Raw genomic sequence first — 15,536 nt, 5'->3', positions numbered from 1 at the left:
TAAGGACCGAATAGCCTACTCCTGCACCAGTTGTATATGTTTCTGTGGTTTTCCATGTAAAAGGCCTGAGAATTGCAGCCCTCATCCCCAGCCAATTAACACCCACGGCACCATGAAATAGCTGCGGGTCAGCAAATATGGGCAGGGCTATGTTTGCTGCCTATTCCCGTGATGGCGGGAAGGAAAACTCCCATCAACCTAAAAGCCCTGGCCAATGACCGGAAGAGGTCATATTAAACTCACAAGATGAAAAATAAATTTCATTTATTAGTCACAGGTAAAGTTTACGTTAACACTGCAATGAAGTTACTGTGGAACTCCCCTAATCGCCATGATTAGCCATGCTAAATTGACCCTAGTGTCAGGAGATTAGCAAAGTAGGTAGATGGAATTATGGCAATAGGGCCTGGGATGGATTTGTGACGAGTACAGACTCGATGGGCTGAATGGCCTCCTTCTGCACTGTAAGGATTCTATGGTTCGATCACATTCACTGGAATTTACTTCCCTCGGTGACTATTTTAAGATAGAAGTTATTGTCTCCACATTTTCAGAAACATAACAATCTTACACTAATGCACGAGGGGCTACTTCAGGGGACGCTTCTGCAGAAGAAAAAATTGAATAGGAATTTTTATCTTTCCAAATGCATGTATCGTCCTTATGCCTTAATATAGATCGTGCCCTGGCTTGAGAGTCGGTAGACTTTAATTGTGCCTTTTTTATTAGTTGGTTATTCTCAAAGGTGATTAGGGTTATATTTCCTTCACCTGGCCATGGGGAAATGCCACAGCTTTCTTTGAATTTAGTGGTAACTGTTTCTCTATATAAATGGAAAGACCCCCCCCTCCTCTCACAGCCAGGTGAAGGCAAGATGACAGTGCCTTTGTTTCCAGCCTTGTTCGCTTTATTGCTCCCAGCTCTTGTGGCTGCAGTTCCCCGCTGCAAACTTAGAGCAAAGTTTAATCTCTCCACGGTCTTTGAGGATGGAGATGTGATCTTGGCCGGTTTGTTTCCAGTTCATTACCGAATAATCCAGCCAGATTCATCCTTCCGAGTGAAGGCAGTGACACCACAATGTGAGGGGTAAGTCTGCACTCGACTACAGTGCCTGTGAAAACAAGCATTTTGTCCGACTGTACAATTAACATCTTAGACAAAGTTAATTTTATTAGTGTCACAAATAAGCTTACGTGAACACTGCAAGGAGGTTACTGTGAAAATCCCCGAGTCGCCACACTCTGACACCTGTTGGGGTACACTGAGGGAGAATTTAGCATGGCCAATGCACCTAACCAGCACATCTTTCGAACTGTGGGAGGGAGTCAGAGCACCTGGAGGAAACCCACACAGACATGGGGAGAACATGCAAATTCCACACAGACAGTGACCCAAGCCAGTAATCAAACCCGATCCCTGGCACTGTGAGGCAGCAGTGCTAAACACTGCATCACCATGCTGCCTCTTATTTTCCTAGCTATTGCTCACAATATTCTTCTGTTAAATGTTTTGATATAATTTTGTATCTAATAGCTTTACAAAAAGAATGAAATTGTTTTGAGACAGTTTGAACCAGATGTCAGCTAGTTTAGCTTTACATTTTCTATTTTTATTATGATCTGAATTGAAAGAACGAATGGAGAGAAATCCACTAACATGATTCTCAGCTCGCTTACTTACATAGTTCCTCAGTGAAGCAGTTTAATAGATGCACCAAACATGCTTGGGTTACGCCTACACTAAACTAACAGTGAAAACTCAGGGAGAGTGTTAAGCATTCCTAGACAAATAAAGCCAACTGGAATTTCCCCTCTTTTAGCTCACCTTATAAGCCAGTGTTTCTCCCTCAAGCTGCTTTTGTGGTTCGCACAGCTGCCTCACAGCATCAGAGGCCTGGGTTCGATCCCCAGCTTGAGTCACTGTCTGTGCGGAGTTTGCACGTTCTCCCTGTGTCTGCATGGGTTTCCTCTGGGTGCTCCGGTTTCCTCCCACAGTTTGAAAGAGGTGCTGGTTAGGTGCATTGGCCATGCGAAATTCTCCCTCAGTGTACCCGAACAGGAGCTGGAGTGTGGTGACTAGGGGATCTTCACAGTAACTTCACTGCAGTGTTAATGAAAGCCTACTTGTGATAATAAATAAACTCGACTTGAAATTCACACACAATCTATCAGGCAATGTTCTGTCAATTCAATGATGCACATTCTAATAAAAAATGCAATGTCTGTTAGATAGCTGGAACTCACTGGTTTATAATGATAGGCTAAGGAGAACAGATATCGTGAGGAAACATGTTGTTTTACACTGGGTTGCTCTGCTTTTCATGGTGGTGGAATCAGATGCAACACTAACAGAGAATTAGAATTAGTTTGGAAAGAACAGAATGTATACTGCAATGGCGAAAAAGCAATTGAGAAACAGCTCAGGCTTGATAGACTGGATGCCTTCATTCGATGCTGCATCATTCTATAACTTTCTTTTGTGATAATGCAATGATGGCTATTAAATGTGGAAATGTTTATTCGATGATGGAAGGTTTGATGGTTAACAGGAAATCTGTCACATAATGCAGTATCTGTTGTGGTGCTCAGGTACACAAATCAAGAAGCTTTAGTTCTTGCTGATTTCAGCTGAGGCATCTGTCAGTTTGTTACCCTTACCCTTGTTGCCTTTGGACCAGGGAAAGGAAAATCAGCCAAGATTCCCTGGTGCTTTTTAGCAATCTAAAGTTTATTTATTAGTGTCACAGGTAGGCTTATATTAATGCCGCAATGAAGTTACAGTGAAAATCCCTGCGTTGCCACACCCTGGCGCCTATTCGGGTACACCGAGGGAGAATTTAGCACCTAACCAGCATGTCTCTCAAACCGTGGGAGGAAACTGGAACACATGGAGGAAACCCACACAGACATGGGGAGAATGTGCAGACTCCACACAGACAGTGACCCAAGCTGGGAATTGAACCCGGCTCCCTGGCACTGTGAGGCAGCAGGGCTAACCCACTATGCCACCCTGTTGCCCAGTAAGCCCCTCTGGAAAATATGCATCCTGAGATTGGCTGAGATCAAGATCTGCTTCGGGTATGACACTCTCTACAGTCAGAAAACATGTTGTCCTTTAACTAAAGTCAAAATACTGTGGAGGCTGGAATCTGAAACAGAAACAGAAAATGCTGGAAAATTTTAGCAGACCTGATAGCATCTGTGGAGAGCGAATAGAAGCAAAGTTTCGAGTCTAGGTGACCCAAGGAACGTTAGCTCTGCTCTTTCTCCACAGACGCTGTCAGACCTGCAGAGATTTTCCAGCATTTTCTGTCCTTTAACTGTTCTGGCTACATATCAAGGAGTCTATGTCAGGAAACAGCCATGGCTCACTGGGTAGCTTGCTCATCTCTGAGTCAAAAAGTTATGGGTTCATGACTCATTCTTAACACATTAGCAGGTAACCTGGCTGACATTTCGGTGTCAGAGCTGACAGAATGCTGCAGTTTCAGAGGTGCTGACTTCTGATTGTAAAAGATCCCACAGCATTGTTAAAACAAGAACAATAAATATCTTACAGTGCCCTAGCGAATATTCACCTATCAAATCACATCACTAAAAAAGAAAGTTAAATTGGCCATTGCTGTTTGAGGGATTTTGCTGTATGAAAGTTGGCTGCCGTATCCCCTATATTATCACATTTCTAAAACGTATCCTTGGCTGTAAAGTGCTTTGGGACATCCTGAGATGATAAACGACACTATTTATTTGCGGTACCAAAGGGAATCCTGAGCACTTAGAACTGAATCTTGGAGATAGTGAAATCATAGAATCCCTACAGTCCAGAAAGAGGCCATTCAGCCCATCGCGTCTGCATCAATAACAATCCCACCCAGGGCCTATCCCTGTCTATTTACTCTACTATTCCCCCTGACACTAATGATTAATTTAGCATGACCAAGAGTAGCTAACCAGCACATCTTTCAGACTGTGGGAGGAACCAGAGCAACTGGAGGAAACCAGGGAATGAGGGAGGTGGGAATGTGCAAACTCCACACAAATTTCCAGCGCTGAGAGGTAGCAGTGCTAACCATTCTGGCTCCATGCTGCTCCCTAACAATTGTGCCACCATGCCTTCAGGAATGGAAGGGATTTCATGTAGAGTGGAGTTACAGAGTGGTGCAACGGCATTAGGTTTACGTTCTCAGAAAGGTCACAAGATGTGCAGGTCTGTAAAGGCAAAATTATAAGCTGGTGCAAGAGAGGATTCTCTGTGGAGGTACTTTAAGGAGCAGAGGGAAATCTGTATCTATCCATGCCAAACATAAGGGAGGGAATATTCTGCAAGTTGGATTCTCCGATCCTGTTGAAGCCACTGGAATTTTGAGTGGTTTGCCACATTGTCCTGCCCCAACCTTTCTATAACAGACCCATAAAATTCAGCCCAAGATTTCAGCTGAGAAAGATAGAAAATCTTTTTGATTTGATTTATTATTGTCGCATGTATTGGTATACAATGAGAAGTATTGTTTCTTGCGCACTATACAAAGCATACCATACATAGAGAAGGAAAAAAGAGAGTGCAGAAAGTAGTGTTATAATGGGGCGTAGAGAAGGATCAACTTAATGTGAGGTAGATCCATTCAAAAGTCTGACAGCAGCAGGGAAGAAGCTGTTTTTGAGTTGGTTGGTGTGTGTCCTCAGACTTTTGTACCTTTTTCCCAATGGAAGAAGGTGGAAGAGAAAATGTCTGGGGTGCGTGGGGTCCTTAGTTATTTTGGCTGCTTTTCTGAGCCAGCGGGAAGCGTAGACAGAGCCACTGGATGCATTTGTATGGCAGCTTTCGGGAACTCATGATATTCAAAAAGGTTTTTTGTAGACTAATGAAGTACTTTTGAAGTAAAAATAGAGAAGTTTGGAAATACTCAGCAGATCAGACAGCATCAGTGAAGAGAGAAACAGAGGGTGGGGTTTTCTGGCCTGTGTGTTCTGCTGGAAGAGGCAGTTCACCACTGGGAATGGGGGGGATAAAATCCTGTCCTGAGTAAACTAACCCTGAAGTGACTTCTCATATTGGAAAGGAAAAGGAAATAAAGCAGTTTTGATATCTGAAACATTCACAATTCCATATTTATACTTACGCAGCATGTTAAACTTCCACCCTTTAACTTCTGCTTATTTTGCTGAATGAACTCAACTCTGATCATTGAGCCTCTATTCTCAGCTTTGATTTCAGATCATTCCGTTGGGTGCAGACAATGGTCTTCGCGATTCAGGAAATAAACAAAGACAAAATGCTTCTTCCAAACATCAAGCTGGGTTATCAGATTTTTGACACCTGTGCGACACACACCCAGTCTCTCCGGGCAGCCTTGGCATCTACCAGTGGTCGGAACGAGGGATTATCCGGCCAAGACTGTGAGGGGCTCTCTTCCTTCCCTGTGATTGTCGGAGACTCGGGATCAACACAGTCCATGATTATACAAAGCACGCTGGGTCCTTTCAGAATCCCTATGGTAGGTTGTGAGTTTTAAGGGCTGCAGCCTGTCATCTAAAACTGAACAGAAGCTTCCTCCGCCTGTCTGAGGCTGACCCAGAGTATTCACAACCCCGATCACACATTTGCACCAAGACTGCCTGTTCCCGCATTAATTGTCCACTCTATCCTTACCTCAGCTCTCTGCTGCTGGAACCCTCCTCCATTCCTTTATTACCACGAAACCTAACAATATCAATTCGCTCCTGACCTCCCATAACTTGAGCTCATCGATAATCCTATTACCTCCACCTGAAACTGCACCAAACCTCATTCCCCCACCACCCCCAGCACTCGTGAACATACATTGTCTCCAAGTCCACAACGTCTTAGTTTTATAATTCTTAGCCTTGTTTTCGAATCCCTCTCGGGTATCAGCCCCTCCTATCACCGTAATCTCCTCCAGCCCCTTCACCCTCTGAGATATCTGGGCTCCTCCAGTTTGGCCTTTTGAACATCCTCGCATTTAATCATTCTGACATCGGCAATCTTACTTTCCACTGCCAAAGCCTTAAGCTTTTAGATGTCACCTCCTCCTGCACCTCCCCCCCGCCCACCACCGCACCCCCACCCCCTCACCTCTCTGCCTCTTTATCTCTCTTACCTCCTTACAGGTACTGATTACAACTTACGGGTAAGTTTTTCACTCAGAGGGTGGTGGGTGCGTGGAATCGGCTGCCGGCAGTGGTGGTGGAGGTGGATTCGATAGGGTCTTTGAAGAGACTTTTGGATAAGTACATGGGACTTAATAAGATAGAGGGTTATAGGTAAGCCTAGTACGTAGGGTTATGTTCGGCGCAACTTGTGGGTCGAAGGGCCTGTTTGTGCTGTCGTTTTTCCACGTTCTATGTTCTACCTCTTTGACTAAGCATTGCTCTTTTGTTCTAATATCTCCTTAAGTGGCTCAGATCAGATTTTGTTTAATGTTGATTCTGTGAAGCCCCTTGGGACATGTTATTACATTGTGGGGGGGGGGGGAGCCGGAGCATTGTGCATAAATGCATGTCGTTCTCGCAATCATCAATTTTGACACATGGAATGACATTAATATTGTGTCATGATGTGTGATAGGACGGCAAGATGGCAACTTGCCCCAGTTCTCCACACGTTGACCACTTTTCATAGAATCATCGAATTGTTCTTCTTTGTTCTTTGCTCCCTACAGTGTGGAAGGAGGCCATCTGGCCCATCAAGTCTGCACTGACAACAATCCCAGCCAGGCCCTATTCCTGCAACCCCACACGTTTACCCTGTTAATCCCCCTAACACTGGGTCAACTTAGCATGGCCAATCCACCTATCCTGCACATCTTTGGACTTTGTCCACTTTGACCATGTCACCAAGAATGTTGGATGTGTTCCACCCCAGAGGGTGGAACACAAATTCGGAATCAAGGCAGAGGTTTTCCTTTAGTTTTCCCTTTATCCTCTTAGCTGTAATCAGAAGTCACCTCAATCAGAATTAGGAGACATTAAGACATTTTTCACCATTCAGAAAAGAGCCAGTAACATGCGAGCTCTACAATTAGCATTCAATCTGTCTCTCCTGTTGACCATCTAGGCAGTGAAGGTGAAATTAACTCTCCAACCCGTACGATTCTGACATAGGAACTGGTTGAGACCACTCTGTCTCTCAAGCCTGTTCTATATTCAGTGAGATTATGACTGATCTGTACCTCAACATTCAAAAGGGCATTGGGTAAGGACTTGGAAAAGAAAAAGATAACCAGGGCTTTGGGGAATGTGCAGGGCTGTGCAATTAATTGAATAACTCTTTAGCAGAACAGCACAGGCTTGATGGGCCAAATGGCTTCCTTCTGCATTGCATCATTCTGTGTTTTCATGACATTCATGAGCTTTTCAGCGTTAAATTAAAATATATTTTGTTGATTTGTTCCAGGTCAGCTACTTTGCATCCTGTGCCTGTCTAAGTCACAGGAATAAGTTCCCAGCCTTTTTCCGAACAATGCCAAGCGATGCCCATCAGGCTCAGGGTGTTGCCCGACTGGTGCGGAGGTTTGGCTGGACCTGGGTTGGATCGATAGCAGGAGATGATGATTACGGCCATAACGGAATTCAAGCATTCAGCGACGAAGTCAGAAAACTTGGTGTTTGCATTGCTTTCACTGAAGTCCTTCCAAAAATATACTCCAGGCAAAAGATACTTCAAATAACAGAGACTATCAGGACATCAACTGCGCGGGTTATTGTCATGTTTGCCATTGAGGGAGATGCGTACCCTTTAATCAGAGAAGTTGTAGAGCAAAACATCACTGGTAGGCAATGGATAGCGAGTGAGGCCTGGGTTACTTCTGCTCTGATTGCCACCAAAGAAAATTTCCTCTCTTTGAGCGGGACAATAGGATTCGCAATCCACAGAGCAGAAATTCCAGGCCTGAGAGGTTTCCTTCTTCAAGTGCATCCTTTCAAAACTCCAAATAATCTCTTTGTGAAAGAACTGTGGGAAAGAACATTTAATTGTTCCCTTGGAACATCAGATACCACTAAAGGAATTAACACGTCAACAACCACTCACAGGCCATGTACAGGATCAGAGGATTTAAACAATACGTACAGCATATATTCAGATGTGTCTGAACTGAGAGTTTCCTACAATGTGTATAAAGCTGTATATACAATAGCTCACGCCCTCAATAATCTCAACTCGTGCAAAAATACCAGTGGCTCACTACCAAATAACACCTGCACTAATATTTTTAACTTCAAACCATGGCAGGTAAGAGATTTGAGACTCTTTGGAAAAATTCACATAATTTTATTGTGGGTAGCACGGTGGTTAGCACTGCTGCTTCACAGCTCCAGGATCCTGGGTTCAATTCCCAGCTCAAGTCACTGTCTGTATTGAGTTTGCACATTCTCCTCGTGTCTGTGTGGGTTTCCTCCGGGTACTCCGGTTTCCTCCCACAGTCCAAAGATGTGCGGGTTAGGTTGATTGGCCATGATAAGAAATTGCCCCTTAGTGCCCAGGGATACATAGGTTAGAGGGATTAGTGGGTATAATATGTAGGGATATGGGGGTAGGCCTGGGTGGGAATGTGTTTGGTGCAGACTTGATGGGCCGAAGGGCCTCTTTCTGTACTGTAGGGTTCTATGGTTTATCACGAGGGTGTTTCTGTCCAGCTGCTAATATAATTTATGTGACAATTATTGTCCTTTTTCACTGACAATTGTTACAACGATCAAGTTACCACACCCATCTTGGCCAATGAGGAACTGAGCAGATGAGAACCAATATCAATGCCTTATCTGTGTTGGCTAATGTGATCTGATATATGACAGTAATAGAGATAACACAACAGGCCACTCACCTCAGCCCCTTTCAGGTTAATGAGGTGAAAAAGAATGAGTCAATATTTTAAATTTTCACTGGGAATAAACATCAGGGGGAATTTTATCATCCCGCCTGCCAAGGGAATCATAGCGGGTGGGACACGGACCGTGCAAAGATCCATTGACCTCAAGTCTGAATACCGTTAGAATGGTCTTGGCTTTAATGCTTCCCACTGTTGAGTGTTAACACTTAACCTTATGGGATCAGTTGTGACATGTGGAAGCCAAATTGTACTGTGTTTTTAAAAAAGGAAGAGATAAAATTGTGAGATGTCCTTTTGCATGTCTGTGTGGTTATATGAAACGACCTTGCTGAAAGTTAAAGTTTATTTATTCGTGTCACAAGTAGGTTTACATTAACACTGCAATGAAGTTACTGTGTAAATCCTTTAGTCACCACACTCCGGCACCTGTTCAGGTACACCGAGGGAGAGTTTAGCATGGCCAAGGCATCTAACCAGCATGTCTTTCTGACTGTGGGAGGAAACCAGTGCACCCGGTAGAAACCCACGCAGACATAGGGAGAATGTGCAGACTGCGCACAGACAGTGACCCAAGTTGGGAATCAAACCCAGGTCCCTGGCGCTATGAGGCAGCAGTGCTAACGACCATGCCACTGTGCCGTCCCTGACACAAAGATAGAATTATCATCTTCACCAGGGAAAATCAAATTATATAATGAAATTCTTAACATTTATTTAGCATGTAATGTAACAGTGCAACATATGGTTATAATTTATGCAGATACAGTTAGATATGGTTATGTTGCTGCAATTATAAATACAACATTATAAGTTCCAATGCTTCAGGATAACCTTTCACCTGTATTCTAATCTTTTCAAAGCTGCTCCATTATCTGAAAGAGGTGAGATACTCCACTAAGTCTGGGGAAGAGATTTATTTCGATGAGAATGGGGATCCCCTTGCGTCATACGATATAATCAACTGGCACCAAAACGCAGATGGTTCCATTAAGTATGTTCAAGTCGGCAGGTTTGATGCTGCTTTGGGCTCGGGGCACGACCTCCTGATAAATGAAGGAAATATTATCTGGCACAATAATCAAAAGATGGTAAGCTCACAAGTTCTGCATGATGTGGAGATGCTGGTGTTGGACTGGGGTGGGCACAATAAATAGTCTCTCAACATCATCCGACAGGGTTTATTTGGGATCACGAGCTTTCAGAGCACAACTCCTTCATCAACCTGTGATTTAACCTGTGATTATCCTTCTCTCCAGTCGCACTGTCTGTACCTGTAAAGACTTGCATTCCAATCATTCTTCACATTCCAATCTGTAATTACGTTGCAATATGTCTTTGCCTATATATGCCATGTTTGTGAACTAACCTCCCCTCACCTGATGAAGGAACAATGTTCCCAAAGCTTATGATTCCAAATAAGCCTGCTGGACTTTAACCTGGTGTTGTGAGACTTCTTATTAAGTTCTGCGGGCAGCAAGTCTGACTGATGGATATTGACACCGACAGTAGCAATCATTAGAAAGAATCAATGAGGTATATGATCATGTAGCACTAACACCAAGCAGTGATGTGTCAGGTATTCTAGGCAGCAGACAAGTAGCCCCGAGGGAACATGTTCCGTCCCTTTAACCCACTATGTACAAACTGTAAATAGTGCACATCACCGGGTTTTTAAATAAATATCCTGATATGCCTACAGCTCTTCCATTTTGGAATCCCAAATTAGCACATTCAAAAAGTCCTCTACCATCCTAAAGTGTTATTAAAAGATGTTGCCACTGACCTTCAGAAGGAGAGTTGACCAAAAACTTGGTCAAAAGAGTAAACTATAAGCATCATAGAGGTTTACAGCATGGAAACAGGCCCTTTGGCCCAACTTGTCCATGCCGCCAGTTTTTATCAGTAGGCTTGTCCCAGATGCCCACATTTGACCCATATCCCTCTATACCCATCATACTCATGTAACTATCTAAACGCTTTTCAGAAGACAAAATTGTACCCGCCTCTACTACTGCCTCTGGCAGCTTGTTCCAGACACTCACCACCCTCTGTGTGAAAAAGTTGCCCCTTCCATCTTAAACCTACGTCCTCTAGTTTTATACTCCCCTACCTTTGGGAAAAGATATTGACTATCTACCTATCCATGCCTGTCATTATTTTATAGACTTCTATAAGATCACTCCTAAACCTCCTATGCTCCTGGGACAATAGTCCCAGTCTGTCTAGCCTCTCCTTATAACTTAGGCCACCAAGTTCCAGTCGCAACCTAGTAAATCTTTTCTGCGCTCCTTTTATTTTAATAATATTCTTTCTATAATAGGGTGACCAGAACTGTACAAACAGTGAGGAGTGGCTTAAAGGAGGAGAGGACAATATGGAGGTAAAAAGGTTTGTGGAGGAAATTACGGAGCTCTGGGTCTTCATAGCTGAAGGCACAGCCGCCAATGATGGGGGTGATGAAAGTGGTCAGAATTGGAGGAATGCGGAGACCACAAGAGGGCGATGTGGTTGGAGGAGGTTACAGAGATTGAGAGGGAGCAAGTCCATGAATATACTTGAACACAAGATGAGAATAGAGGTGTTATAGATCAGTGAGCAGGTGGATGGTGGCTGAATGAGCCTTGCATCCTCTGAACAATTAGTGTTGATTGGCAATCAATTGTGTAAGAATTCACCATTTATGCATGTGTTTCTCATGTTGGTAATGTAGGTCCCCCGGTCAGTGTGCACAGACAGTTGTCCTCCCGGTACGAGGAAAGCAGTTCCAAAAGGGCAACCACTTTGCTGTTCTGATTGTTTGCCTTGCCCTGATGGTGAAATCAGCAATGACACAGGTAAAGAATCAACCCTCCATAACACTGGAGTAAGGATTTGGGGAATGTACACCCCATCATGGCGGAATGGATTCAGCAGCAAAGCTTTCTGGGAATCAACTTTAATGAGACTAATTTTGGCCATGCTTGTTCAGTTCTCAGGTAAACTCCGTCAATAAACCTAGGCAGTGATTTGCAGTTTAACACAGATGACACAACCCGTGACAAGTTCTGGATGGCAGAACAAATGAATGGTTTCTCTCAAAGCAGTCTTCTGCTTTTCAAGAGTCTTCTTCTTTCTCTTCCTTGCCTCTTGTCTTGTTTGTTGGGCAGTGGTTAGAATGGGTGCTTCACAGCGCCAAGGACCTGGATTTGATTCCCGGCTTGGGTCATTGTCTGTGTGGAGTTTGCATGTTCTTCCCGTGTCTGTGTGGGTTTCCTCCCATATTCTGAAAGATGTGCTAGTTAGTTGCATTGACCTGAACAGGTGCTGGACTGTGGCAGCTAGGGGAATTTCACAGTAACTTCATTGTCAGTGTTAATGTAAGCCTTACTTGTGACTAAGAAATAAAATTTACCTTTTAACTTTAACTTGTTCATACCTCTCATGGACTCTGTCTCCACCAGACAAAGACAAAGTGCAGGCATAGATCCATAGAAAATTACAGCTCAGAAACAGGCCTTTTAGCCCTTCTTGTCTGTGCTGAACCATTTTTTTGCCTAGTCCCACTGACCTGCACTTGGACCATATCCCTCCACACCCCTCTCATTCATGAACCTGTCCAAGTCTTTCTTAAATGTTAAAAGTGACCCCGCATTTACCACTTTATCCGGCAGCTCATTCCACACTCCCACCACTCTCTGCATGAAGAAGCCCCCCACTAGTATTCCCTTTAAAATGTTCTCTTTTCACCCTTAAACCATGCCCTTGTTAGGCTCAACTCTCCTTTTCTTGAACTCTTGCACCAGGGCACAATGATTAGTACGACTGCCTCACAGCACCAGGGACACAGGTTCGATTCCCGGCTTGGATCACAGTCTGTGCGGAGTCTGCATGTTTTCCCTATGTCTGTGTGGATTTTCTCCGGTTGCTCTGCTTTCCTCCCACATCCTGATTAGGTGCATTGGCCATGCTAAATTCACCCTCAGTGTACCTGAACAGGTGCTGGAGTGTGGCGACTAGGGGATTTTCACAGTAACTTCATTTCAGTGTTAATGTAAGCCTACTTGTGACACAAATAAATTTAAACAGACTGCCCCATCCAATGGCAGCCTAGCCTTGAAGAGCACAAGCTTCACTCTCTGCCATTCCTTCCTTACAACCAATCCCGGCTTGGACCACTGTCTGTGTGGGGTTTGCACATTCTCCCCATGTCTGTGTGGGTTTCCTCTCGGTGCTCCGGTTTCCTCCCACAGTCCAAAAATGTGCAGGTCAGCTGGATTGAACAAAGAACAAAGAAAGTTACAATGCAGAACAGGCCATTCGGCCCTCCAAACCTGCTCAGTCCATGCTGCCTGACTGAACTAAAACCCTCTATCCTTCCGGGAACTATATCCCTCTATTCCCATCCTATTCATGTATTTTCTAGATGCCTCTTAAAAGTCACGATTGTATCTGCTTCCACTACCTCCCCTGGCAGTGAGTTCCAGGCACCCACCACTCTCTCTGTGTAAAAGAACATGTCTTGTACATCTCCTTTAAACCTTTCTCCTCGCATCTTAAACCTCTGCCCCCTAGTAATTGACTCTTCCGCCCTGGGAAAAAGATTCTGACTATCTACTCTGTCCATGCCTCTCATAATCTTGTAGACTTCTACCAGGTCTCCCCTCAACGTCTGTCGTTCCAGTGAGAATAAACCAAGTTCCTCCAACTTCTCCTCATAGCTAATGCCCTCCACACCAGGCAACATCCTCATAAATTTTTTCTGTACCCTCTCCAAAGCCTCCACATCCTTCTGGTAGTGTGGCAACCAGAATTGAACACTATTTTCCAAGTGCAGTCTAACTAAGGATCTATAAAGCTGCAACATGACTTGCCAATTTTTAAACTCAATGCCCTGGCCGATGAAGACAAGCATGCTGTATGCCTTCTTGACTACCTTCTCCAGCTGTGTTGCCACTTTGACTATGCTAAATTGCCCCAAAGTGTCAGGGGGACTAGCTGGGTTAAATGCATAGGGTAATGGGGATGGGGTCTGGGGGGGATTGTGGTTAGTATGGACTTGATGGGCCAAATGGCCTCCTTCTGCACTGTAGGATTCTATGATAATCTCTCCTTTCCTCTCTTTTTCTTTAAGAACTCCCTTAAAATTCATTTTATTGGCCATTTTTAGTCATCTTCTTTGGATCTTTCTCGAGCATTTATTTTTTCATTACGCCTCTCAAAGGAAGGTTGCTATAGATGTGTGTGAATATGTGTGTGTGTGTGTGTGTGTCTTGTCTGTGTGTGTATGTGTGCCTGTGTATGTATGTGTCTGTGTGTGTGTATGTATGTGTATGTGTGTGTGCAGTGCGTGTGTGTCTGTGCGTGTATGTATGTGTGTGTGTATCTGTGTGTGTGTACATGTGTGTGTGTATGTGTGTAAATCTGTGTCTATGCATATGTGTACATTTATGTATGTTTTTATGGTAAAGGTGTTACATGAATGCAAATTATTGTCATTTTATCCTTAGATTCACTGAACTGTATCCCATGTGCATTGGAAGACTGGCCCAATCCACAAAGAAATGGCTGCATCCCGAAAGAAATTGAGTTCCTCTCATTTGAAGAATCAATGGGAATTACACTGGCCACCACATCGCTGCTGGGAACAGCCAGCACAGTGTCTGTTGCAGGGATCCTCTGGTATTACAGGAAGACTCCGATCGTTCGAGCCAACAATTCCGAGCTCAGTTTCCTCCTCCTCTTCTCCTTGATGTTGTGCTTCCTGTGCTCCCTGACCTTTATCGGCCAGCCATCAGTCTGGTCCTGCCGGCTGAGACACACACTGTTTGGGGTCAGTTTCGTTCTCTGCATCTCGTGCGTGCTGGCCAAAACTCTGGTTGTGCTGATGGCGTTTAAAGCCACTCTCCCCAACAATAACATGATGAAATGGTTTGGGACTCTGCAGCAAATCCTCAGCGTGCTGCTCTGCACGGTTGTCCAGGTTGTCATCTGTGTTGTCTGGCTCCTTGTGTCCTCACCATTCCCAGTGAAGCAGACCAAATATTACAACGAGAAGATTATTTTTGAGTGTGATTTGGGCTCGGTGACAGCATTTTGCTGTGTGCTGGGTTATATCGGCTTTCTCTCCTGCATGAGCTTTGTCCTTGCGTTCTTAGCTCGAAAGCTGCCAGATAATTTCAACGAGGCTAAATTCATCACCTTCAGCATGCTGATTTTCTGTGCAGTTTGGTTGACTTTTATACCAGCCTACGTTAGTTCCCCTGGAAAATACACTGTTGCTGTCGAGATCTTTGCCATACTGGCATCGAGCTTTGGTCTGCTTGCCTGCATATTTGCTCCAAAATGTTACATAATCCTATTCAAACCAGAAAATAATACAAAGAAGCATCTGATGAATAAAACAGGTCAGGGCAAATCTTAACTACAATCTTAATATCATTTTAATCCTAAAAAATAGGTCAATAGATAGGTAGATTTTACACTTTGGGTGCAATCAGACATCCGAACACATGATCAGCACTGGTTGACGGGCCGAAGGGCCTGTTCCCGTGCTGCACTTTTTTTTCCTTTCTTGAAGATCAAAGATGACAGGATGAGGCACTGCACCCCTTCCTGAGTTTGATCTAATGCTTCATCTTAGCCAAAAGGCTGAGATTTAAAAATTGCTTCATTCCCAAGTCTCAGTCTAACTTTATTGGCTTCTCTGATC

At 44.1% G+C, this 15,536-nt stretch overlaps 1 protein-coding gene across 1 annotated transcript; it reads left to right on the top strand.

Moving 5' to 3' along the window:
* The first annotated feature begins 848 nt into the window (after nt 1-848).
* On the top strand, nt 849-15,248 carry LOC145341268 (extracellular calcium-sensing receptor-like). Its single transcript, XM_080186193.1, has 6 exons — nt 849-1,086; nt 5,203-5,494; nt 7,414-8,250; nt 9,709-9,936; nt 11,559-11,682; nt 14,335-15,248. The coding sequence occupies exons 1-6, from the start codon at nt 875-877 to the stop codon at nt 15,246-15,248; spliced, it is 2,607 nt and encodes an 868-aa protein (XP_080042319.1). The 5' UTR covers nt 849-874.
* The last annotated feature ends 288 nt before the right edge of the window (nt 15,249-15,536 follow it).

Source organism: Carcharhinus amblyrhynchos, chromosome 3 (assembly GCF_965287045.1).
Source record: "Carcharhinus amblyrhynchos chromosome 3, sCarAmb.v2.hapA, whole genome shotgun sequence".
In the NCBI taxonomy this organism is placed as follows: domain Eukaryota; kingdom Metazoa; phylum Chordata; class Chondrichthyes; order Carcharhiniformes; family Carcharhinidae; genus Carcharhinus; species Carcharhinus amblyrhynchos.
The sequence above is the reverse complement of the archived record's forward strand: the minus strand, read 5'-3'. Positions and strand labels throughout refer to the sequence as shown.